This window comes from Gallinula chloropus, assembly GCF_964237585.1.
Source record: "Gallinula chloropus genome assembly, chromosome: 1".
Lineage (NCBI taxonomy): Eukaryota > Metazoa > Chordata > Aves > Gruiformes > Rallidae > Gallinula > Gallinula chloropus.
Window position 1 is genome coordinate 42,114,815 of NC_140085.1, and position 25,303 is coordinate 42,140,117.

At 39.0% G+C, this 25,303-nt stretch overlaps 1 protein-coding gene across 1 annotated transcript in view; it reads left to right on the top strand.

The window, feature by feature from the left end:
• Positions 1 to 1,977: 1,977 nt before the first annotated feature.
• The window catches only part of KCND2 (potassium voltage-gated channel subfamily D member 2), a gene marked incomplete at both ends in the record, with an annotated part of 275,317 nt that continues 251,991 nt past the window's right edge, over positions 1,978 to 25,303 (top strand). The window contains one exon of the mRNA XM_084272244.1: positions 1,978 to 3,092. Within this exon, the coding sequence (XP_084128370.1) occupies positions 1,978 to 3,092 (1,115 nt within the window). The remainder of the gene's footprint in view (positions 3,093 to 25,303) is intronic.

Below are 25,303 nucleotides of genomic sequence, written 5' to 3' on the forward strand. Positions count from 1 at the left end.
CGATGCCGGCCCCGCAGAGACACACACACACACATACACGCACACTCATGCACACACATACACACACACACACACGCACACACCGACACACACCAGCACACGCACACACACACATACACACACAGGCACTCCCCGCCTGCCCTGCCGCCGCCACCGCCGGCGCAGCCGCCCGCATCCCCTTTGTTCCGCCCGCGGAGCGATGCCCTCCTCGCCCGCACCGCGCCCCCCCCATCCCAGCGCCCCGCTCCGCCGCCGCCCGGCGCCGCCCGCCCCTGCGCCCCGAGCCCGCGGGCGGCGGCAGGGCGGCATGGCCCGCCCGCCGCGGGGGAGGCAGCGGGAAGCGCCCCCCCCGCCCCCGGCCGCGCCAGGGCCTCGCCGCCGCCGCCCGCAGCCCGCGGCAGCCCCGCGGCAGGGGCAGGGGCAGCGGCCGCAGCCGCAGCCGCGCCTGACGGCAGCCCCGCGCCGCAGGATCCGCGCCCCGAAAGGACGTGCTCCGCCGAGTTGCCAGGCGCGATTACGTTGTTTTTCCCCCCACCCACCCCTTGAACTTGTTGCTTGGCGCTCGGCGGTGGCGGAGGGGGGTGGGGGTGGGGGAAAGCCTTATTATCGATGTCCCTTTGGATGCGATCAAGCTTTCTCAGGAGCAACTACTTCCCCGCCGTTCCCGGCGGGGCGCGGAGATCTAGCGGCAGAGCCGGTATTTCCAAAAGTCTCTATGCAACTGAGCGCTCTCGCCAGACTTTCCCAGGTAGGTGCCGCAGGCTGGGCACGTCCGGAGGGATGCGAGAGCGGAGCCGAGGAGAAGGGGCGAAGGGAAGGAGGCGGGAGGGAGGTCGACGGTCCACCGCCGACCGCCGAGCCGCTTACGGAACCCCGCGTCCACCCCCGTGGCCCCACGCCCGCCCCGGCCTCCCCCGCCGCCCCTGCCCCGCTCCCGCTCCACTGCCAGGCTACCCCGGCTTCGCCCTTCGCCGCCCGCTCGGCCGCTCCCGAGGATGCCCCATTCATCCCGCCTTCCGCGGGTACCTCCTACCCCCGCCACCGCGGCTCTGCCCGTCCCCGCTCTCCTCGCTCCGGATCAGCCGCTGTCCATGCCCCAGCGCCCCGTCCCGGAGAGACTCCCCTCCGCCCGCTACCTTTCTCTGGGGCGCTCCCGGCGCCCCTTCCCCGGCGCCCCTCTGCCCTTAAACGCATTTCCTACACGGAAAACTTGCCTTAAAGTTTAATGCTGCCGCCCGGAGCTCCTCCCCCTGCCCCGCCGACTACCCCGGCCCTGAACTGGGGTCAGGAGGAGTCCCCGGGGCGGTGATCAAGGTCAGGGAGAGGATTCGTCCCGCTGCTGCTCCAGGGCTGCGGCTGGGAAGGGGGGAGGTGAGGGGGGGGGGCGGCCCACCCGGCCCATCCCCTTCGCACCGCCACGGCGAGCGGGTGGCGGCGCTGGGCGGCCCCGCTGCAGCCAGCCCGGGAAAGCTCCGCTGGCGGCCGTGGCCCGGCTCCGGCAGCAGGCGGGGAGCGGAGCGGAGCGGAGGAGGGGCGGGCGGACCGGCTGCATCGCGCGTGGAAGAAAATCTCTTTCCAGGTGGCTGCACCGCTGCACCAGGGCTACTAGCCGGCTCCAGGGCTTAGCCCTTCGTGGACCATTACCTCCATCCAGGGGCCTCGCATGGACCTCGTAGCCAATGGATCCAGCTGCCAGAATATCTAGAGTATAGATGATTAGAATACGTTGCTTTTCAGGTGCCCTGATTCATTGTCCTAACTGGCTAACCAGCCCCTGGAAAGGATATTCTGGAATGAAAAAAGGGAGAAAACAAAAAGAAAGCAAACATTTTTTCAGTTGATCACGACAATGTTCATAAATTCTGTTGCCTCGAAAATATGTGAGCATTTGTATTTTTCTTTTCCCTCTCTGTTTTAGTGGCTGGACCAGGACTGTCTCTAGATTCACTCCCTCAGCTGTAGTAGTTGCTTGGGACCATGGCAGCCGGAGTAGCAGCTTGGTTACCCTTTGCCAGGGCAGCAGCCATAGGATGGATGCCAGTAGCCACAGGTCCCATGCCAGCTGCTCCACGGCAGGAGAGGAAGCGAAGCCAGGACTCTCTGATAGTGCTGAATGTGAGTGGCATCCAGTTCCAGACGTGGCTGGACACCTTAGAGCGCTACCCTGACACTCTTTTGGGCAGTTCAGAGCGGGACTTCTTCTACCACCCTGAGACACAGCAGTACTTTTTTGATCGGGATCCTGACATTTTCCGCCACATTCTCAACTTCTACCGTACAGGGAAGCTTCATTATCCCCGCCAGGAGTGCATCTCAGCTTACGATGAGGAGCTGGCATTCTTTGGCATCATCCCTGAGATCATTGGCGACTGCTGTTACGAGGAGTACAAGGATCGCCGGCGTGAGAATGCTGAGCGCCTGCAGGATGATGCTGACCAGGATCATGCAGCTGAGAGCTCCCTGCCCTCAATGACAGCTCGGCAGAGGATGTGGCGGGCCTTTGAAAACCCACACACCAGTACACTGGCTCTGGTCTTCTACTATGTCACTGGTTTCTTCATTGCCGTCTCTGTTATTGCCAATGTGGTGGAGACAGTGCCCTGCGGGGTAAGCCCAGGTCGCATCAAGGAGCTGCCCTGTGGAGAGCGCTATGCTGTGGCTTTCTTCTGTTTGGATACTGCCTGTGTCATGATCTTCACAGTTGAATATCTCTTACGTCTTCTGGCGGCCCCTAGTCGCTACAAATTTGTGCGCAGTGTCATGAGTATCATTGATGTGGTCGCTATCATGCCGTATTACATTGGCCTGGTGATGACAGATAACGAGGATGTCAGTGGGGCTTTTGTGACACTACGAGTCTTTCGTGTCTTCAGGATCTTTAAGTTTTCCCGCCACTCACAGGGGCTGCGCATCCTGGGCTACACCCTGAAAAGTTGTGCCTCAGAGTTAGGCTTCCTCCTCTTCTCACTCACTATGGCCATCATCATCTTTGCCACAGTCATGTACTATGCAGAGAAAGGTTCATCAGCCAGCAAGTTCACCAGCATCCCTGCAGCCTTCTGGTACACCATTGTCACCATGACAACACTGGGGTAAGTGCAGCTGGTGTTTGGTTACAGCCAACATTTCAACAAGTGTATTGGCACAAATGGAAAATACTCAGTTTAAAAAAATGTTGACAGGCAAAGTGCAAGGGTAAGTTTTTCTTATAGAACTTTACAAATGCAACTCATTACTTTTTTTCTAAGTGTTTTACATATGCAAGTAAGTTAAAAGCGCTGCTGGAGTTAAAATAGCCCAAACTCCCAACCTAAAGGTAAATCGAACAAGCAAACAATGAAACCAAACAAAATCTTGAGGCTGTGTTTGGGTTCTTTGCAATTTTCTCTAACATTTTATTTTAGTTTGGATAGTGAAATTGGAATATTTGATTAATATCTGTGAGTTATCAGTGGGTTTTTAAGAAAATAACATGTTTGCTGACAGGACTTGCTGAAGTAGTGATTATTTTAAGGAGAACCCAAGTGGGATCTTTTAATTTAATAATGCATTGAAGTATGTGGACCTGCCATTTTGTTTGAAGTGATGTATGGATGTGGAGTTGGATATTGAATTTGGTATCATAAAGTGATTTTTTTTTTCATGAAAGTAAACCAGGGATAGATACCTTAATCTTCACACAAATTATTCATCATGTTATTTAAGACATTGGATAAATTTTCTTTGATTTCTATGGACCTGTAACTCATAAATGACAAGTGTCAAGGTACACTTACTGCTGACAAACTTTGGGAAGTGATCTGCAGAAGTGTGGGACATATGACAGATCAAACATATATATTAAAGCATAATTCTAACGGCAATATAAATTCTTCCATAGTATTAGGAGTATAAACAAATGCCATTGTTGACATTAGACCCCAATGCAGTTTCATGGAAAGATGAGAGTTAGTTATTTTGTAGTCTCTAATACCAGAGTCACATTGTACCAGCTGATTATGCCCACCAAGATTTAAAATGCTATTTATCTGTAATTATAACATGGATTTAAAGGTTGACTCATTTGAGAAGACTACTTTTCCCCAATTCTTAATTTTAAGCTGTAGAGTATCATCTGTGTAACTGAAAATGTGTTGATTCCTTAGAAATTGTTTAGTTATTTAATAATTACAGATATTAAAAGACAAACTTTTCACTTTCATGAAGACAAAGCCCATAACTTTATTAGTCAAACATTTTGCCACATCTTGTTGGGACTGTCGAAATTTATGAAACATGTATAACTTTTAAATTTAACAAAATGAAAGTGCATTATTAAATTATTATGAAAAAAGTTGATTTATTATGTGCAATTGTAATTTAGGAGGGGAACGTACATAGAAAATATTGAAAAAGATAAAGGGACTGTCTTATGCCACCATTTTTTATACAAGGCTTTTATCTTCAGCATGATATAACAAATGAAGATAAATATAGTGCATTGTAAATATTTCATACTACTTGTAAGAGCAAGTTATGCTAAAAAGGAGTGACAAGAGCTTTGGGGATTTTAATCTGCTTTTTAAGTTCCTGGGTTTTTGGTTGATTTTTTTTTTGGTTTTCATTTCCTTCTGGTAGTGACAAACTGAAGGGACAAGTTAGCAAAAGAAAGAAGTTATACGTGCTAACTTGTTCTACAGTCCAGTATTTTCTGACGCTGAAACCTATTTTCAATTAGAATGTTGATTATATCAATAAATTGGGTCTTAAGAATTTAACAAAATTTGGAATTTATAATCTCATTATAAAATAGCAGGAGCTGGTCTGTTTTTTTGTAATGAAAGTTGTTTTTTAAGTGAGTTACTGTCACCCTTACGGACAGTTAGGGCAGTACTTGTCCATGGTACTGAAGAGACTTGTCTTCAGTTTTATGGTCAGTCTGCAATTGATTGTGGCACAGGTATGGTTTCTAGTTTGTTTATTAAACACACACAGTTGTATTAGTCTATAGTTCCAGTTTTTGAGCTATTAATCTGATTAAAATCTTCAAAAGTTGTGGTGAGATTTGAACATCACTAAAAATTTCTTTGAATAGAGCCTAAGGACCTATTTCTAAGTACACAGACAGACACTTAGGTCCTGAGGGGGAGAAAAAGGATTAAAAAGAATATACTCGTGCTTTTTGAAATAATTTGCGTAGAGAAACTTTTGAACAGGTTGTACAGACTTCCAGAGTTTCTTCCTCAGAAGTTCAGATATGTTTATCAGCTCAGGTATGACAGACATCACAAATTTCTAGGAAATCTTTAATCAGTGCATTAGCTAGATGATGTCCTTTTAATCACATCATGATAACTGTATAAAAATGATGTTTTAATGTTAAATACATATGAATATTTTAAATATAATTAACATAATGAAACTCTGAACCCTTTTTAGTTGATGGAATAATTACACAAAAAGAGAGGGATATTAAAAAGGAAAAGCAGCAAGGGTCAGTGAAAGCTGATTGTAATTAGTACTGTTACCTTTGCTGTGTGCTAAAGCTTCTCATCCATTTACTAATATAGAACTCCCATTCATTTTTAGTTCTGGTTTTAGCTGAATAGGCTCTGTATGAACAAGTTTTTTTATCTTAACAACAAAGCTAGATGAAATCTTTATGATTTAAATGACAGTAGCAGACAGCAGGTTCTGTGAAATACTACAAAAATACATGCAAAATAATACTGAATAATATTTTAACATAAATTTGAGGTTTTGAGCCTTGGTGTCATTCTCATATTTTGCTAGATAGCAAGGGTATTGAGTAAGCGACCTTTGCAATTTGGGGAGTTATTATCTTGGAAGCAGAGCTATATTTCTCAGTTCTGCATGATTGCTGAGCAATTAAAGTGTCTTTAAAAAACATAGATTACATTTTCCTCTGCAGTGTGCCAGTGACTTCAAATATTACTACATTTTAGCCTCCAAGGGTATCCCAGCTATTAACTGTTCTTGACTGCTCAACTCAAGTAGCACACAGTTGTACATAAAGATCTTCTATGAAAGAAGTTAAAGAAAGAGAAGAACGGAGGTAAGGAAGAGAGAAAGAGAGAGTGAGAAGAGATGAAGGCTGAAAGCGACAGAGAGAAGAAAGATGCATCTAGAAATATAGCATGTACTTTGCGAGCAACTGAGGTGTCTGAATTCAAATTTCAATTTAGTGATTTATCAGTAGTTTTAGTAGAAAAAGCAAAAGTAAAGTAGGGAAATGGAAAAAGAAGGGATAATAAAATTTAAGGAGGTCACATAGAAGTTGTAGAGATTCAAGATAACGATGAAAAGCATAGAAGTTAGGGACATAAAGGTCAAGAAGGGTAGTGTAAGACCTGGCAGAGAAAAAAATCTAAGGTCTGTGACCAGAAGACTTTCATAGGATCTTGTGAACATCTACAATCATAATGACTTGGTTCCTTCTCTTTCTGGTGTCACCTCGTAATATGATAATCTACTAACTTTCCTTCTGCCCTGTAAGTAGCCATCAAGTGAGTTGGAATAGCTGGTAAAGCTTTGATGATGTAAGGGTAATGTTTGTTCCCAAATCAGGCAGAGCTGAATTGTTGTTTATGTTTTATAAAGATATTGTACTTTAAATAAGGAACAAAGTGCTCTTCTGTGACTAGTTCTAAAGCAATTTTACTGCTATATTAAACTTCTATATTTATAAGCTTTAAATTGAGTAGCTTTGTCAAGTCCTACAATACTTCTGTAGATGAGCACAGTACTTTGTGAAAAGAAGCTTAAACACAAGTCTATTTATTTGCCTTGATTGTGGAAACTAGAGGCATGTCTTCCAGAAAATATAAAGCAACTACTCATTTTCATTATTTGCTAATATAGTCCATGACGATTGAAGAATCCAATCTAAGACACATCAAATTCCCTAGAAGAATTTATAATCTAACAGGTGACTGGATGTGACAACAAAAAGTCTCAAACGGTGAACAGAGGAATAGGGCAAGGGATTTAATTTTCCTGCACCTTCTATTCTATTGCATCTTCATTCCTATTCCATTCCTATTGCATCCTTGTGGGTATATATCATCTATTTGTTTTCTTCACTTTTCTTTCAAATTATCGCTTTCCAGTCCTCCTGTTTTGGAATTTGTTTGCTGGTTTGGCACCTTTACTCACTTGTTCAAGACAAGTTTAACATTCATATTTAAGGCTCTCCTTGCTTTATTTTTTCTGCTTCTTTGTTCCAGATTCCTCATTCATCCCTCACCACTAGATCAAATCTTTCATTCATCATAATTGTCATTCATTTGACCTGAACTTTCCTCTTAACAAGTTTTTTTTCCTGACCTTTGTTTGATAGATTCTTTTCCTTAAGAGCATCATAAAATTTCCACGGTATCACTTTTTTCCTAAATGCCACACATATTATCTTGTTTTCCTTTTCCGACCACTGTGAGTGCATTTTTTATGGTCTTTGAATGTTGGGTGGAAAACATCCATCTCTTCAGAACTCATATTAACAAAATTGAGTTCAATAAAATTAACAAAAGAACACAAAATTAGAAATCTTTCGTTTATTAACAATTTCATTATAAGTTTAGAAATGCTTTTATGGTGAATATTGTGAAGGTAAAGATTAGAAAAGTTGGAATGTTATTTCTGTATCTCATACTTACTATTAACCTATGCATTCATTTTGTGTTTGATATTTTCAACCCTGTTTCAAATAGCATTTTTCTAATTTTGTATTCGTGTATACAACCTAGAGAATTTTGTGGTTTACAAATGTGTTTGATGTCTCTATCTTTTTTCTCTGCACAGCATAGACATTTAGCCTGAACAGTTAAAATGCTGTGTAACAGAGGAGGGATAAAGTGTAGTGTAATCACCTTCAAAGCACATTTCTAGATATTCAAAAAAGGGCTCCAGGGAGAATTTGAAGTACTGAAAAGTAAGGGTCATTTTGATGTCAGTGAAAAAAAATTATTTGTTCTCTAATAAAAAGATTACTCAAACTGTATTGGGCTGTTGTTGGCTTGACAGAGAACAGGAGTCATTATATTGTTATTTAGTTGCACTGGGGACCAGCTTTCCTGTTCAAAAAAATCCTGAAGATCTCTTATAGGAGGAATAGGAGTTAGCTTGCTTCCCTCTTTTTTCTTGAGCATGAATTTCCTTACTCCAGTTATGAAGAGCATGAAGGTGATGCTTAGCGAAAAGATCTCTCTGCTCAGAATCTAATTTATGTGCTCCTTTGGTAGAAACAGATGGAATTTTTTTCCCTTGCTGTTGTTATTGTAAGCCAAGAATAAGAACAATGAGATTGGTGTGGGCCTGGATGCAGAAAAGAAATACGCTTAGTACAGCAAAACAAATCGACTCAGAGAGTAATTATGACTGGTGCTTGATCTATTAAGTATGGCCTATCATTCAGCTAATCCTCGATGAATATTGTGATTTTAGTAAAAGCCTTAAGTGATCGAACCCAAGAAGTTCAAACTGAGTGATGACAATACAGGCTTGACTCATATCATTGTGCCTCTGTCTAAGAAGAAAAATTTGCAATATAAAAGCCATACAAAGCTATGAATACAGTATTAGAAATAGTGCTACTGTGTGAAAAAAAAAAGCTGGAAATGGAAACTGTATTTCTGAGCAGGGGAATTTATAAATACTGCAGAGATAAAATGATTAGCCAAAATAGGTTGACAACATCTTGCAACTTCTCAGACATTTGGAAGGAAGTCTAACGAGCTACTCCTACTACTTGATTTTTAGGCTGCTACAGTCCATTGGCAGTCCACTGGTAGCAGTTCGTAATTTGCGCCATAGTAAGCTGATGGGAGAAGAATCTGGTTCAGCAGGGGTTAAGTGGATAGATTTTTCTAAAGAGGGAGTATAAATTAGAAATGCAGAAGCAAAGTTTGGATTCAGCCTTATCGGGTTTCATCAGCTACCTGACAACAAAGTTGACAGAGTGATGAAAAAGATTCTGTATATTTCTATTCCTATCAATTATTGGGAAATAGAAGGGAGCACAGATTTTTGTGCAAGAAACAGTCTTTAAAACATCGTTTTTTCTGCATTGCTCATGCAGTGGAGGTAAGGTTTTTAAATTCGTAGACAGTGCTTTGAAATGACAGCTCTATGTTACATTTCCTGGAACAGTAATAGTTACCACGTTTGGACTTTGACCTCTATCACAATTAGTAGCCTAAATTCTACCATTACTTATTTAGCATTTTTGGCTGAAGCATATGATTTTGATCTTCACGTGCCTCTGGTAATATGTTATAATCCTCCTTTTAAGTAAAAAGGTTGTAGGTTTTGTTTTGACCAAAAAAAAATCCATTTTCACCAAATTACACAAATACATTTCCCCCATAGACTTAATTAAATGTGAATTGAGATTAAATACAAATGAATGCTTTGACTAGAGCACCTGATGTGGAACAGTTTTAAGTGTTCTGCAGATAGCAGATAGAAATATTTGCTCACATACCTGATGTATGAAGGCTCAGATTTAAACATGAGCACATGTGAAGATCATGTGACCAGTACATCAGTCCTAGAATGTTTTAGCTTCATGAAAAAAAAAATCCAATGAGATTCAGCTCTGTTACTGAGACTGCACTTTTTTTCTCACACCAGTGTAGACATTATGCATTATTATAAGGCATATCTTAATGTATCCAGGCATCAGAACAGAGTTCCTAATACCATTGGTTCAGATTTTCGCAGCCGAGTGCATTTACAAAAGCTAACAAAAACTTTCAAAGACTATCTGTGTAAATTTTAAAGATACTAATATATATTATTCCTATGAGCAATTGTGCTCTTCGTGCATTTAGAAAACCAGGCTTTTTTCTTACATTCCACTGCACAATATTGTACCCTACCTGTCTGCAGGTATCCATCCTTAGATGGCCTTTGGAGCCACAGCATGAATATACTTTCTTTAGGCTTGATCCTGCACTGTTATAGAAAATGGGAGAGTATCTAAAAACCTGCAAAAATGCTATTATGTGAAAGAAGTAAAATTTTGCATATTTAAAGTATTTAGGAGCAGTATTTTGCATTTCATCCCTGTTGCTGGTTCTTTGATCTGGTTGACTTAACGGTGAACTCAAGTCTTACAGACACAGGGATCTCCTGGGTTTATTAGTTTATAGGAGCCAAACACTGCAAGGAAGATTTTGAAAGGCATTTAGGTATCTGGAGATGCAGATAGGTACCCAGCTTGAATTCTCAAAAGAGGCTTAGGTGCTTAGAAACACAAAGGAGAACAGTTGAAGCAAGTAAGCTGGTAAACTAGATACCCAGTCACCTTAGAACACATGGTCCTGTGTATCAAGAATAACTGCTACGATGAGTATTGTACTGAGACTCTGTGTATGTCCAGCCCCTGTCTGAATCAAATGGATCTTTACTAGGATTCAGGTCTTGTTAAATTTCCAGTATGCCTTATGTTCACATAACATTGCTGTGTGTATCAAAATCTTATGAAAGAGCAGTAAGTAATTCAAGGGGGTGGGGGGAAGGGGTAATACCACTGAAAGAGGGAGGAAAAATACATTGGTTTTTGTCTCTTTCAAACCAACAGTTCAGCATAGAAAGATATCTGAGAAATGTGTTATGACATGCAGATATTGTGAAGTGAAAGAAAATACTTTTAGAAACTGGGTGCAAAAGTTTGGAACAGTGTCAGTTAAGAGATTCCACGTTTCCAAAGAAACATCCAACCTGAGGATTTACTGGTTTCAATAGGTCTCTCATTTAGCTTGCATATAGGAAATTTGTATGCTAAGAAATAATAAAAAATGTTTGATCACTGCAAATTCATCCTGTTCTCTGGTGTGCTGTCAAATAGTTTTGTTTTGTTGCTGTTTGGGTTGGGTTTTTTTTAATGTATTTTGTTTGTAGACCGAAGTGGGAGGTTTGAGTACTTCCCCTGCATGTGCTTTTTCTGTTTTGCAGTTATATGAGCTTTGTAAGCATAGACTAGGTCCCTAGTCAATTCTTACCTTAATGTGTGTTCCTAAATGAAACATCTTTAAAACACGTTTCCCTGTTTTTTTCTTGATTGTTTGTATAAAGTTATTTTCTTGAGTTAAGCATCTTGCATCATAGTTCTTTCTTTTCAAGGAAACATTGTGATTTGTGAGATTTGTGAGACTCTTAACCAGATGGTGTCTAGCTCAACTTTTTACTAACTGCCACTTGCACTGAAGATTCTTATAAAAGATTAACATATGAAGGAGGGCTCCCGATATTAAGAACATTTTAATATTTTTTCCAAAATATGGTTTAATATAACATAATATGAACATTAAAATCAAAGTTTTGTAAAATCTCTATCTGGGTAAATACATATGACTGATTATTGAAGATTCTTTTTCCTTAAATAGAACTTCTGGTATAACAGACAATATAAACTTCTAGGAATTTTATTTAATTAGTCTGAGTACTTTGGTGAATTAAAATAAAGTAAGTCTATTCCATTACAGTTCTAAATCACCTTGGATAAAAAAAGTAACTGTGAAACTTCATAAAGGTACTTACGATGATCTAATATTATGATAATACATTAACATTCTTTGATTCATTATTATTTTGGATAAAAAATATTTTGAGGCCAACCCAAACTTTCTTCAAATGTGCATCCAGAGACATAGGGGTTTTTTTGTGTTATACTGGCAGGTCCTCAAAATATTTTGGCTGATACACAGGGAACAGTTATTCAAGTTAGCACCTGCAACTTGACTATCCAGGCGTTCCTTGTAAATGGCTGAGAATCAGACTGTGAGGTTGTGAAGGACGTAATGTAACGTTGTGTAATAGCTCACAGTCTGAACGTGCCTGCTGCATCCTAACTGATTGATGCTTTCAGTAAGATGAACTGAGAGTATTCCGTGTGAGAGCATGTGTAATGTGAGTGGGATCCTTGACTTTTCATTGCTGTTGCTGTTCATCTCTCCACTTTTTTTTTTATAACCCAAAAGAGGAATTTTATTACTCTGTTAGTTGCCTTACTTTCAGTTTCTGCAACTTTCATCTCTCCCACTTGCAGCCAGTTAACAATTCCCTGAGCATCCTTATCAGCTATGGACAGCAACTACTGCACTGTGCAGGGTTGCTTAGGAACAAAATTGATGCTCTTTGACACGGTGGATTACAGCTGCAACATGCTGGTCCCCAAACTCTCCTCTGTTTCCCACGGAGGAATGAAAAGGAAAGATGCTGAAGATGCTTTCCAAATCTGACTGGGAAGAGGGTATATACTTTTTTGTTTGTTTTAGGATATCTAATTACTTCAGTGTTGGTAAATAGCAGGTTAAGAATTGTGTCCTTTCTAGCCAAAGCACAGCAGTACAAAAAAGTCTTTAGTCACAACTCTTCTTAAGAGCAACTGTGTAATTTAAATAGCATAGCATCTTGTATCACTTATAGAATTTGGAATTTTTAGCCTTTCCAAGTCTTTTGGTTGGCTTTGGTTATTGATGAATTTGTTCACATCAGTTAGTCAACCCCACACTGAGACATGGTTACCAAGGACTAGGGATAGGCAGAACCAGAGTATACACAGCTATTCTCATACACCTAGTGAGAGCTACGTAAGTTATAGGTGAAGCTATTTCTTGTGTTTATTTGGTATGTATTTATGTAAAATGAAATCTTGGGTATTTGCATTGTAAACTCTTGAGAATTTAGTTAGTATTTACCTTTTTGGCATCTGGATGGAAAACTTCAGAGTACAAATTGAAACTTCCTTGCAGACACATAGTTTACAGTAAACCTATCCATGGACTGGCTTAATGATTTTACAAGTTCAGTGTTAGTTATTTTCCAAGGGAAAGAGAAGGTTAAGTTTTTTCTTATTTGCATGTGAACACAGTAATCAACCTATAGTATGTTAATCTGTATCCAAAGATGCTGAGTTAGTGAGATAAATGTTATAAAAGAAGCTCCTTTTAAAATATAAAAGTGTAATATGTGACACATATGCTATCCTTCGTGGGCCGTGTGCTACTTCTGGCACCTCTCTCTCATCACCCCATGTCAGTCAGATCACTGCAGAAGTGGTAGATGCTGAAAGACTACAACCATTATAATTCATTTAACCTACAGTTTCTTTCCTTCCAAGGCCCAAACTTTTGAAATTTAATGCATTAAATCATTTAGGGGAGAAGCAGTGTTGCTAGTCATGCTGGTGAGCCCTTCAGCACAGTTTAGCCTCTTGCTGTACTGGTGCAACCGTGACAGCCTCTCTCCTCTGGGGACAGGCACAGCTGCAGACCACAGATGATGCTGACTAGTTGTGTCTGGCACACATAAACAGTGATTTTAAAATACAGGCACCTTTGTGCAGCAGTGCACACATGTAAGGTAAAAACCTAAACGTGGGAGAGATTTGTCTCAAGTCTCTAGGAGAAGACAGAAGAGTGCCCGGAGTCAACGGTACAAATCCCTTTGGATGCAAATGCCTCTTCTGGCCACTGTCTGCCCCAAACTCTCTTCTCATTGTGAATACAGCATGATACCTGTCAGGCAGTGATCCATTGAGGGTTTGGCAAGGTTACGGGTTTTTGCAACACTTTTCTGGAAGTGAGATTTCCCTATGAAGCCACATCATTCAGTGTGCAGTTTGCTATGTCATTGCAAACAAATTAAATAAATACAGAGAAAAGTGCTGGATGGTGTAGAACACTGGACAGGACAGTGGTTTGAACTATGGTTCTGAATTCACGTAAGTGGATTTGAAAGACACTCATATCAAAAGGCTGGAAACATGTTGGTTCGTCTCCTTAGTGTATTTTCTGCCTTAATGTACTTTCTGATACCTATTTTCCAGCTCACTAGCTATGCTCAGAAGTTCCTTTGTTTCCAAATCAAAATACAGCAGAAAGGTTTCTTAAATTATACTGTCTGTATACAGTTCTCCCAGCCCCTATATCTGTGAGCAAGGACATAGCTACAGAATTTATAAATCGTATCTTAGGTGTGTGGTTTTTAAAAGAAGACAAGCAGGGCATACAGATGTTTTAAATGAGATGAGTAGGACATCCTTTTTTTTTTCTCTAAAGGAGACAATCAGGACATACTGTACAATAGAATTATTATAGAAGAATCTGGAGGTGGAATTCAAACTTATTTCTCTGCCAGTTGCTTACGATCTCTGGGAGATATTTATAAGTCCTAACTTACTCCTCCAAAAGTTACATCCTTCTGAACTAGTCATCCTTGTCTCATTTAGGAAGTAATGAAGAGAAGCAGGCATCTGGAAGTGCTCATTTCTCTGCACTGAGTGTAAATGAAATTTATTATGATTAACAGAGGCTTAAATATTTAAATACCAAGTGAAATGGATGAGATAAATCCCAGCCTTCATGTCTAACTAGTTTGATCTAGCCTCCTTGTTGCCAGTTATATAACTCCAAAAGGTCCACAACATATTCCTTTCGAAGATCATAGCAGAGTATACGCTTGGGATTTGGTGACATTTCCCACTTTGTCAAAAAGGCAATGTGTCTGCTACACTTAAACTCAGAATAGGCTTGTTTTGTGTAACCCTCGAGGCCACCTCAGTGCTTTTGCCAATTTTTGGCCTTTTCCAAACAACAATGGACAATTCAATTTTTTAAAAAAAAAAGTTTTAATGTATCTACTTGTTTAGAAAAAAAAAACTCTAGAAAATGGAAAGAAACGTTTAGGGAAGTATCCACTGTAATTTTCTGCAGGAAAGAAGTCGTTCTCCAAACAGCAGTGCTTTTGGATTAAGATATGGAGAGCTTGGAAGCCTTAACTTCCACAGATTGTAAACAGTTCTCGTTCTTCTTCCTTTTCAAGCAATTCACATGTTGGTCTTGTTATCTCTTTCACCAGTGTTCATTTTTAAAGTTTCCCCAGGCAAAGATATTTATCCCCACTGGAGAGGTGTCAGGCATCTTGCCCATTCCATTATTCTAGTGTCTTCCAGAAGTTGTCAGAACTCTAGATTGGAGTTAGGTGATCTTAGAGATACACTGAAGTAAATTGCAGTGGGGACACTCTCCTCATTGCAGTATTCATTTTCATATTTAATTTAATATAAAAATTACCATTTTCTTTAAAGCTGCCTCCAGACTAGAGCACTGCAGAAGCTTGAGGGCCATGAGAGGATTATGGTCAAAACTGCTTCAGAGTTTAACATCTTTCTCATTTGCTTCTGAACTTTATTCATTTCTCTGCAAATCACACCAATCTCTCTGGTGAGGAAATTCTGTAATTTTGTATGAAATCTTGTTATCAACAGTGATTTGGTTTAACTCATTTTAGTTCGTCTTCATGTTCTGCTTTTCCAGACCAGCAAATCTCAAATTTGCTAGCTAGCACAGTTCTATACTAGTGTGAAATAACCACATTTTCTTCAGTATGTTTTTCTTCTGTGTAAGATTTCATGAAATTATGTTCCTTTATGCATTCAATGGCACGCTAAATGTTTGTGTGTGTGACTGTGCAAAGGGATAAATGCAGAAAAAATACTATTTCCTGTTTTTTTTTTCTTTTTTTTTTTTCCTTTCAACTGGGAAACTTTATCATAAACTTCCAAATAAGTTCTAAAGCAAAAGTGTGATCCTGCAGCACTATAGAAAGCTTTGAGGGTAGCAGTGGTTATTTCCTAACTCGGGGAAAATAATTTTGATTTAATTACATTAAAAAAGTACTACTCCTTCCCTTTGGTGTTCAAGTAAATACTTTTTACAAGCTTGAAGACTGATGATGCCAATGGAAGAGAACATAGGGTCATTCTTAATCTGCTGCTTTAATTCTAAGTTGTCGTTGCAACAAGTCCCTGTATAAAGATAAGCTTATTTACACACTTCTGAGACTTGAAGTGATATTTTTAATATGCCAACCACTTTTCCACTGTCTTAAGAAATAGATTGAGAGCGAGGACTCATGCAGCATGTCTGCAGAGAAGTTATTAACCTAACTAGTTTATTGGAAATTAACAAATAGCCAAATTCAGTTTTAGGCATGTGAATTGCTAGCCCTTCAAGAGGGCAGCCTGATAGTGACTGGTGTCCTGCAGTGGGCGTGAGGTGAGAGAGAGATGGTGCAGCATCCTTTCTGGATATGTAATGAGAAAAACCTAACAACAAATGGCTAAAAAACATAGCTGTTTTAATAAGATGGAGTAAGAAGAGTAATATAGGTAGCTAGTAAATGTTATGTCCCTTCAGATGCTGGGAACCATGCATTAATGTACCACTGGATGGATTTTCCCATGGGATGCTACACAGACCCTGTCCATAGAGACAGTATTGTACTTTTTGATCCTTTGTGCTATTATTTATCTCTTTATTTATTTGTTTGTTTATGTATTTCAATAAAAGAGACATAAAGGATGTTCTCATGAGAACTTCTCGCTAGGTAAAGCTACACAGGTGTTGTTATTGCCATTATTGAGCTTCCAGCAGGCTCCTCTGTTGCAATGATCTGGTCAGGTTAACCCTGCAGACAAGGTATTTGCACAGCACAGCACAGCCTGAAGGCCAGCATGGACATACAGAACAGGCTTACTCAGTTTCACTGTCATGTGGATCACTAACACTTCCATATACTTTGGTCTCCCAGTCAGGTTCACTATTGCAGGTGTGAGGTAGAAGTCAGGTCAATATACCTGTTCACAAATTTTTCCTACTGTTGTCTAAGAATTTGTAACTTATTTACTGATTTTATTTACTTAATTTGATCAGAGAACTTTTGCAGTCAGACTAAGGTAATATGCAGATACGGAAAACATGTTCATTTAAAAATCTAGAACCTTTTTCCAAAAGAAACTCTTTCCAGATGCTTCACAACAGAACTCAAGAGCTCTTGCCACATAAGGTAATAGGAAATCTATTTGGGAATCATTGAACATTTTTTCTCAAGTGAGACGTTCATGAAAGGAGAATGTATTTGGAAAATATAATTTATGAATTTCCTGTTTACAAAAATCTACGTATCAAACCACTTGTTTTTAGAAATGTAGAACAAAAATTCAAAATGAAATTGCTTTTTTTTAATCTTAATTGCTTTTGGGACTTCAGTTCAAAACAATTTTGAATTTTCATTCATACATGGAATGGAGAATATTTTAAAGAAACAATGCTATGAGAGAACAATTTCAGGTTATGATGAAAGGACACATTCCACCCATTCTCCTATTGCTCCATTCTCTTGTGGCTGCAAAGCCAATTAGAAAAACTATTGGCAAAATTTCCACCAGAGCTTACCAAATAGAAAAGATACATCTGGTTTGGGAAGTCCTTAAGCTGCAGACTGCTGAAAGCTGAAGAAGTGTAACAGGGGAAGTACCACTGGATGCTTATCTTTGCTTGTGTCCTGCCAATGTAATTTGCTTTCGATCACTGGTATTTTGTTTGGCCGAACAGCTCCTTCATCTCACGCTCTCATGTTCTCAGTTAATGGAAATGACTTAACTGTCACTAAACTGTTAGTTTAGGGAAATAAACTGGTTTATATTTGTTCCTAAATTCTGTTAAAGAACTTTTGGCAAAGGATGGAAGATAGCCATTCTTAAGTACCAAAGGTTCGGAGGGTCCAAGAATGTCATAGGGATTGAAAACTGTGCAAATAGGAAAACAACTGCTTTAAGCTCACTATTACTTCTTACATCTCTATTTTGTTCAGCTATTTATATAATCAAAGGTCGTAATCTACAAGGTGACGAGAACTTATGTCAGCTTCAAAACACTTAAACTTAATAAGCATTTCAATGGAAGATGAGTAAATGATGCAGCAGCTGGGAGTGCTGAATGCCTTGCAGGATTTAGTGCTATTCACTTGATCTAAAGACCATGGAAATCAATTAGAGACTTAGCTTTGACCTGAGAGGACATTGAATCAAGCTTGTGTATGAACAACTCTTAACGTGATATTGACCAGCACAACAATTATTTATTTGAATTGCCTCAAACTCTAAGGATTTAAACCAAACTCCATGGCAGCGCAACAGGGATTCGTTCAATTCACGTTTTGCTGACAGTACCTTATAAAGACATGGGGTGAAAAAAGAAGACAGGATTTAGTTATATTTATTGAAGCATAGTTTCATCAACGAAAAGAGGGTAAGACAATAGATTCAAATTCTGATGTTACAGGCTTATTCTGTCCACAGTTTACCAAGAAAAAAACAGATCTGGGAAGCAAATAATACAGCATCTCCTCCAGTAACATGGAGATTGAGTCATAGATGGGATCCCTCCCTCAGTATTTCACAAAAAATTGGTCAAAATTAACACTTGATTAAGGAATTTGCTCAGAGTTTCTTACAGCTAACAGGAGCATACATTATCATATTTTTTCTTTCACTTACTAAAGTCTTTTTAACACACAAAAACTTTCAGACAACCTTGAAATGATGTCACACATTAATAACACCAGAGAACATGAGAGGCAGAGCCTGATATAACTAATTTTGGACTGGTATAAAAGTGCTATTTAGAGCAATAAAGGTTTTATCTGTTGGTTGGTCTGTTTACTAAGATAGTTGGTGAAAAATGTGCCATATATTTCTTCATTATCCTGCTGATATGAAGGACTTCTATACTTTTAAACTGATAATTCTGCCTGTATTTTGGGATTGTTCTGCTTAACTATATTAGGGTAAGACCATCTTTAAAATGGGCATAAAGAAGAAATACTCGAATCCCTAACAAGAATCTGTCAATCTGTTAAAATGGGCAGTGGTCAAAGCCCCATATGTACCAATACCACAGATTACTGAGTGCTCTTCTATGCTTGTTTGCCTTTCCACATTAAAATCCATCACTCCCAGTGAGAAGGCCTGTACTTTCTTAGATTCCTCCCATACATGATGACCATTACCTAAATAATTTGTTCAAGAAAAAACAAATACATTTCCAGTTCTTTGTTTGAGTGTTTGTTTTTGGTTTTGGGTTGTGTTTTTTTTTTAAATGTAAAACATGAATGCAAATGCTCTTACAATCCTAGAAGGAGGACTGAGAGAGAGTAAGTTTTATTCCTAGGTTTTCTTCCATTAAAGAGCACTTTGGCATAGATGCACTGCATGAGTGACTTTATGCATATTCACAAATGTTTCTTGGAAGGAAATGGCTTATTAAACAGTAATCATATAGCATGTGTAAATGAGTTTTGTGGATAAACACGTATCTTTATCCTCATAGCCTGAGATGTGTTGTTGACTAAGAAAGTTCTTCTGATGGCACTTTCTCTTCCAGAAATTTTACCAATCATCTTATGTCTGATTTCCTTTTCTGCCTGAAAAATTTATTTTAACTTTTCTTATACATAAATAGTGCTGATTTTTCTCTGTTCCTCTTGAATCACATACTTGAAGAAAAAGATAACAGCATTCAGGAGTGTCTAAATATGAGCCTGGGTAAAGTAATCAAATACAGGAATCTACTTTGAGGTTAGCTAAATCACTCTCTAGACTCATTGACTACACTGACTGCAATAGGACACCAGCTCACTTGCAAAAACCTACATGCACACCCTAAAAATACCATCACTTTCTACTTGAATCCCATTCCAGGGCAGCAAAGTGGGCTGACTATGATGTCAATGCTACAGATTCTTTTCTTCCCCCTCCCCAATTTGGTGTCCTGTTCTGTGTATGATCTAATGAATTTATAAAATCGTAGAATCACAAAATGGTGTTGTAGTTTTCTGTGGCAGGGTTCTTGGGGGCTGCAGGGTGGTTTCTGCAAGAAGCAGCGAGAAACTCTCTGCAGGCCCAACAGGGCAAACACCAGCCAGCTCAAGATTGGAGTCATTGTCGACCAAGGCCGAGCCCATTAGCAATGGCCACAGCGCCTCTGGGAATCACATTTAGGAGAAAAAAAAAATGCCAGTGACCACTTTTAGCCACCAGAGAAGGGAGCAAGAAGATGTAAGAAACTGTGCAGATGCCAAGGTCAGTGAAGAAAGGGGGGAAGAAGGCACTCCAGGTGCAGGAGACAGAGATTTCCCTTGCAGCTCGTGGAGGAGACCATGGTGGACCAGACTGACTGTGCCTCTGCAGCCCATGGGAGATGACGATCACCGGAGACTCCACCTGCCTTTTTAATAGTAGAAGTAAATTACTGTTCTAATACAAAAGAGAAACATTTTTCACCTGTGCATTTTTTTTCTAAGTAGCAATATAGATAAATGGGTGGAAAAGTTCATTATTTGGGTTTGGAGGCAAAGCCCTCACTAGCTTGTGTTTTCTTCAGAGGGATTTAGATCAGGATTCTAGTTATGTTTTAGAGTATATAATCTAATATTTCTATGCCATTAGTTTGTAGAACTCATTCCAGCAGGGACTAGAGTCTTCAATTTTTCCCACATGAAATGCAAAGTAAAAGTTTTGACCTGCTTTCCTTATCAGAAGGGAAGGCAACTGTCTTATGATAGACTGGTGGAAATGTTAATGAAAACGCTGAAAACACTCTGTTAGAATTTTTGGGTTTTTTTAAATGTTAAATGTGTCATGGAAAGGTTTACTTACTTTATGTAATCCACTCCAAAATGTGTGTCTCAGCCGTCAGGTTGGAACATATCAATGTGTAAAAAATGCAATTACTCTTCAGGGCTGAGGCGAACTCTAATAGTTAGATGCTGTGCAAGCTTCTGAGACTAGACACCGTGACGATTTTGTAGGCATCTCATTAACGAATTGTAGCGCTGCAGCATGCTCTGCTTTACTTATTTATTGAAGAGATAATGGGAAATAACTGGTTTCTTTGTGAAGTCATAAATAATATGACAGAAGGATATTAAATGCACTGAGATGTGACAGAAAAGCTAAAAACTTGTGGGGTTTAGTATTTTATGGTGCCAGTTCTCTTTTACCAGCACATGTAAAACCAACAGATATGTTTTAGCTGTTTTTGTGAACAATTATCAATTTAGTGTGCTAGCTACTGCAGTGTGGGTGTCTTAAATCACAATATCCCAGCTTTGCTAGTTTACAGTAACATTCAGAAGTTACTAAGGAATAAAGCTACTTTTTTTTTTCTCTATATATTTTTCTGATTTGTTTTATACAGAGATAATATTTTTTCTATTATTAAAGTCCGAATATGATACACTGGTTCAGCAAAGTATGAACATGTCTGACATTCGTTCTGTACATCCTTTGCTCTCAATGGGAGTCCTGTCCAGAAACCACACACAAATAGACACACAAGGTCTGCCATGTCTTCTCAGCTTGGCACATGAAAATAAAGGCTAGCGTTTTTTTCCCTGTGGGTACATGTGTGTTTGTGTCTGAACTAAAGATAGAAAACCACGTTTTCTTCTGGAATTCGGACATGGCACTGAGATACAGATCAAGGTACAACTGTCCTGTCTTGTCGTCAGTCCTGTTCTTTTCACTAAGAGATTTATAGTGCAGTGTATTGCCAGTTCCCTCAGAGGCTGTGGTGATTATAGATGTGGCAATCTCTTAGGATACATTGGTTAGTCATGGGAATATTTCTGAGTATCATGACCCCTCAATTTTTCACCCTAGATTTGACTCAACAGTTAGCATGAAGCTAGTATATAAGACAAAGCTCCACAACGATACACCTTGTTCTGCTTAGGTTTCTATACCCTGTTCATCTTCACAGTGCCCAAGCACCTGCATGGTAAACATGCTTCTACAAACTGAAACAAATTTTTCTTTCAGCAATAGAAGCTCCTTCAAGGTTGGTAGTTTAGGTATTGTTGCAGCAGACAAGTGCTGAGGTCACAAATGTGTGGACCTCAGCCACAATGCTAGTGTGAATTCTGTCTATGCAAAGCATTTTATGGTTTTATAACATCCATTACCACATCATCTAAAGACTAAGCTGATCTTCTGAAGCATGACCTTTGTATTGGAGGAGTTCCAAGCATTTTCGTATGGGGTGCGGAGCTTTGTTGCTTGCTTATCCCATTTACATCAGGTTTACGGCAGTGTAAATCCATTGTCTCATGAGCTAGTCCTAGTTTACAGTAATGTGAAAATAGAGTGAGGCTGGATCTGTCATACTTAGCACTGCCAGCAAAGTTCATTTGTAATTCTTTTGAAGTAGTGGGATGTAGAAAACAGGTGAAGCAGTTCTATTGTAATTCAAGTATTGTATTTGTAAAAATCTAAGGTTAGAAACAATTTTCATCAACTATTCCAAGTATTATGTGATGCTTATTATTGTAATTTAAAAATTCTCTGTAGGGACAACAGTGCCATTTTTAGGAAACTACAGAACTCTTGGTCTGGATGTACAACAGATAAAAGACGGGCATTTTGTGGTCATACATAGCAAATCTGAGCATTTCTGCTAGCTGTTTCAAAGGGACTGTTGTTAAGTTTTCCTTGTTTGCACATTTTGCAACACCCTTCAAGGAAAAAAAGACCAAAAAGAATGGTTGACTTGAAATGCCAGTTCTCCAAGTGAGCAAACTGTGGACTTCTCACATGAAATATTCTACTTTTTGAAAGTTACAAAGAAGTTATGTCTTGAATCTATTATTTATATAATAAATTGGAAGATCCAGGATTCAACCTGGAGGCCTAATTTTGATACTATATGTCATTTTAACTAATTTTCAAACTGGTTGGGAGGTCTCTGAGACACAGAGCCTTTAACAGATTATTTCTATCAGCAATCCATTCAATTAAGCAGCCACACATGGATAATCAGGGATAATAAATGGAGACCGTTGCTTGGAGTTTCAAGTAAAAGAGGTAATAGATTGAATCACTGTCATATTTTGCCACAAGTGCTTTGTGGTAGAATAATTCTGCATTCATTGCTTCCCATGTTTGCTACTGCTACAAATTATTTCAACAACAGGAAGAATGAACCTGACATAATTTGGTAAATTCTAGGTCAATTTTTCTTGAGAATAATACTGGATATATGTTAAAATACCATGTAACAGTTCTAATTATTGCAAGTATTAGATGTTCATTAATCGTATCAAGTATTAAGTTTATTTTTCATATACATATTGCTTCCTCTTTCTTCTGATACAGCAGTCATAACTCAGATAGCCAACATTCACATTGCTGTGAAGTTTAATCTCATTTCCTTAGAGCAGTTACAGGTTTTGAATAAGCTGATTAAAAAAAAAAAGGGAGGGTAAAATGTTATTTTCTATGGCAAATTTTACTGTGGCTTAAAAGGGATGAAGTACATAGCATATCTCAAGTATTTGCATGTTCAAATGCAGTGGAGGACTTAATTCAATATATATGACGCATTAAAAATGCAATTGAACACTTCATCAATTAACCACTTTGTCAGAATAATAGTAAAATAATGCATATTTTAACATAATTTTTTAAAAAGTTACACTAATATTTTCTCGGTTGTGTATAAAATGCAACTCCAGCAAAATAGTTTTAAGTTGTTATTAGGCTGTTCAGCTAACCAGTGGGGTCATTCTATTCTGTTTACAGTCCCAGGAAAAGATCTGATTATCAGGCAATGTATCCTTGCAAGTCCCTCTTTTTTGCCTACTGCAACTTTTTCACTTTGTATAAATATTTAATAGGAAAGGGCCCTAATTACAAATGCTTTTCCTTCCCTTTCTAGTGCAGAATTGTTCCATCAGAGCAGCTGTATTGCTTCACAGGATCTTAAGCTAAAGGGTGTTGTCAATTTATGTTCTGAAAAGATGACATATCTTCCTACCCATGAGAAATGTTTGTTCCCTGAAAAGCACCTACGACCTTGGCTATTTTTTTCCTGAAAAGCTTGTAGTTCCCTATGCAACTATTTTCAGGACACTACGCTGCTATGTACCTTGTTCTTTCTGTAAAAAAATCCAAAACCCAAACAACCCCAGAACAAAACCACTGTCACATATGAGGTGTCTCAAAGCTCATTTAGTGCCTATTTGAATTTTTCTTCTCTACATAATTTTTTGGACCTATTAAAAAAAGCAAAATTTACAATTTATAGCAAATAATTACATATTGTGTATGCATTCATGTCTTTCTACACATGTATATGCATGTGTAAACACAGAAAAACATAGAGCATAAATGCAGTATACATTATCATATAAATAAATTTATGTGGAATCATACTATATATTTTAGCAGCACACCCTAGATATATTTTGATATGTACAAGAGTATTCAAAACCTGAAAAGTGCTGCGACTCAGTTCTGTCTTTCTGTATCTTATTTTTGCCTGCTACAGAAACATCTCCTTTTTTTCTGATTTATTTTTGCCCCACTTAATTTCAGCATGTCTTCTTGCATATGTAAGGACTGAAAATGTAAGGGTCTTCGTTTCCAGATTCTGACTCAGACATTAGCTAAACAGTAACATCTTTACCTTGAACCTCTCTCTTTTCTTTTAAAACTGGCAGGGAGCCCAGAAGTTTTCTTCATCAAAGGCATGTTTGCAGTTTTTAGCCTACTTTCATGCTAATTTGTTCTTATAATCATAAAATTTATCAAAATCTTTTCATTGTTTAAACCTAAAGATAACATTTTTACAAAATCATTGTAGAACATTTTGAATATAAATGAAGTTGACTATTAATGATAGAAAAATAATTACAGCTAAAGTTGTGTCCTTCAGGCAAATGCTAAGTAAATTAGTGGCTGATCCAAAGCCCATTAAGGATCCTGTTGACTTCAGAGAGTTATGGATTATGTCTCAATAAAGAATCATTACTAGAAAAAGACCTTAGAAGAGAGGAAAAGGTAGGTATCTTTAGAAGTATAAATTAAATTCCATCACAGTCCAATCTTCAGCCATAGTATTAGATTTGAGCGAAAATTTATGAAAAAAAAATTTAAAAGGTTGATAAAAGAGAATTTTTTGATTAGTATTTGTCTTTGAAATCATCTTGTCCCTGTGAATTTTGTAGTCCAAAACATCCATTTCTAGAAATACTTCTTTTTTTTTTTCCACTGGTAGTCTGTATATAACACCTTCCTCCTTTTATATCCAGTTTATTGCTTCCTGGCATTCTGTGTAAAATCAAAATGGAACTTATAATGGAAATTCAATTCTGGAAAACTGAAAAGAGAAAACCCTTGCCAGATGATACGTTTGCAAATGGGAAGGAAAAAGAATCAGGTAATTTCAGAACAAGAATTCAAGACGTGGAAGTGTAGTTGGAAGTTAAGGCATCCGAAGAAACATTTTTTTATTAGGACATGGAAGATCCATGGGGATTTGGAAAACTGCTGATTCTCTTCTCATGCTAGCGTGAACTGAGATCAGGCTCATTGCGAGGCAGTAGGGCAAGGTAAAAAAGGGAAGGCGTCACCAGGTGGTGCTCTTGTCCACCGTGGTCTAAATTCCTGTTCCTCTGT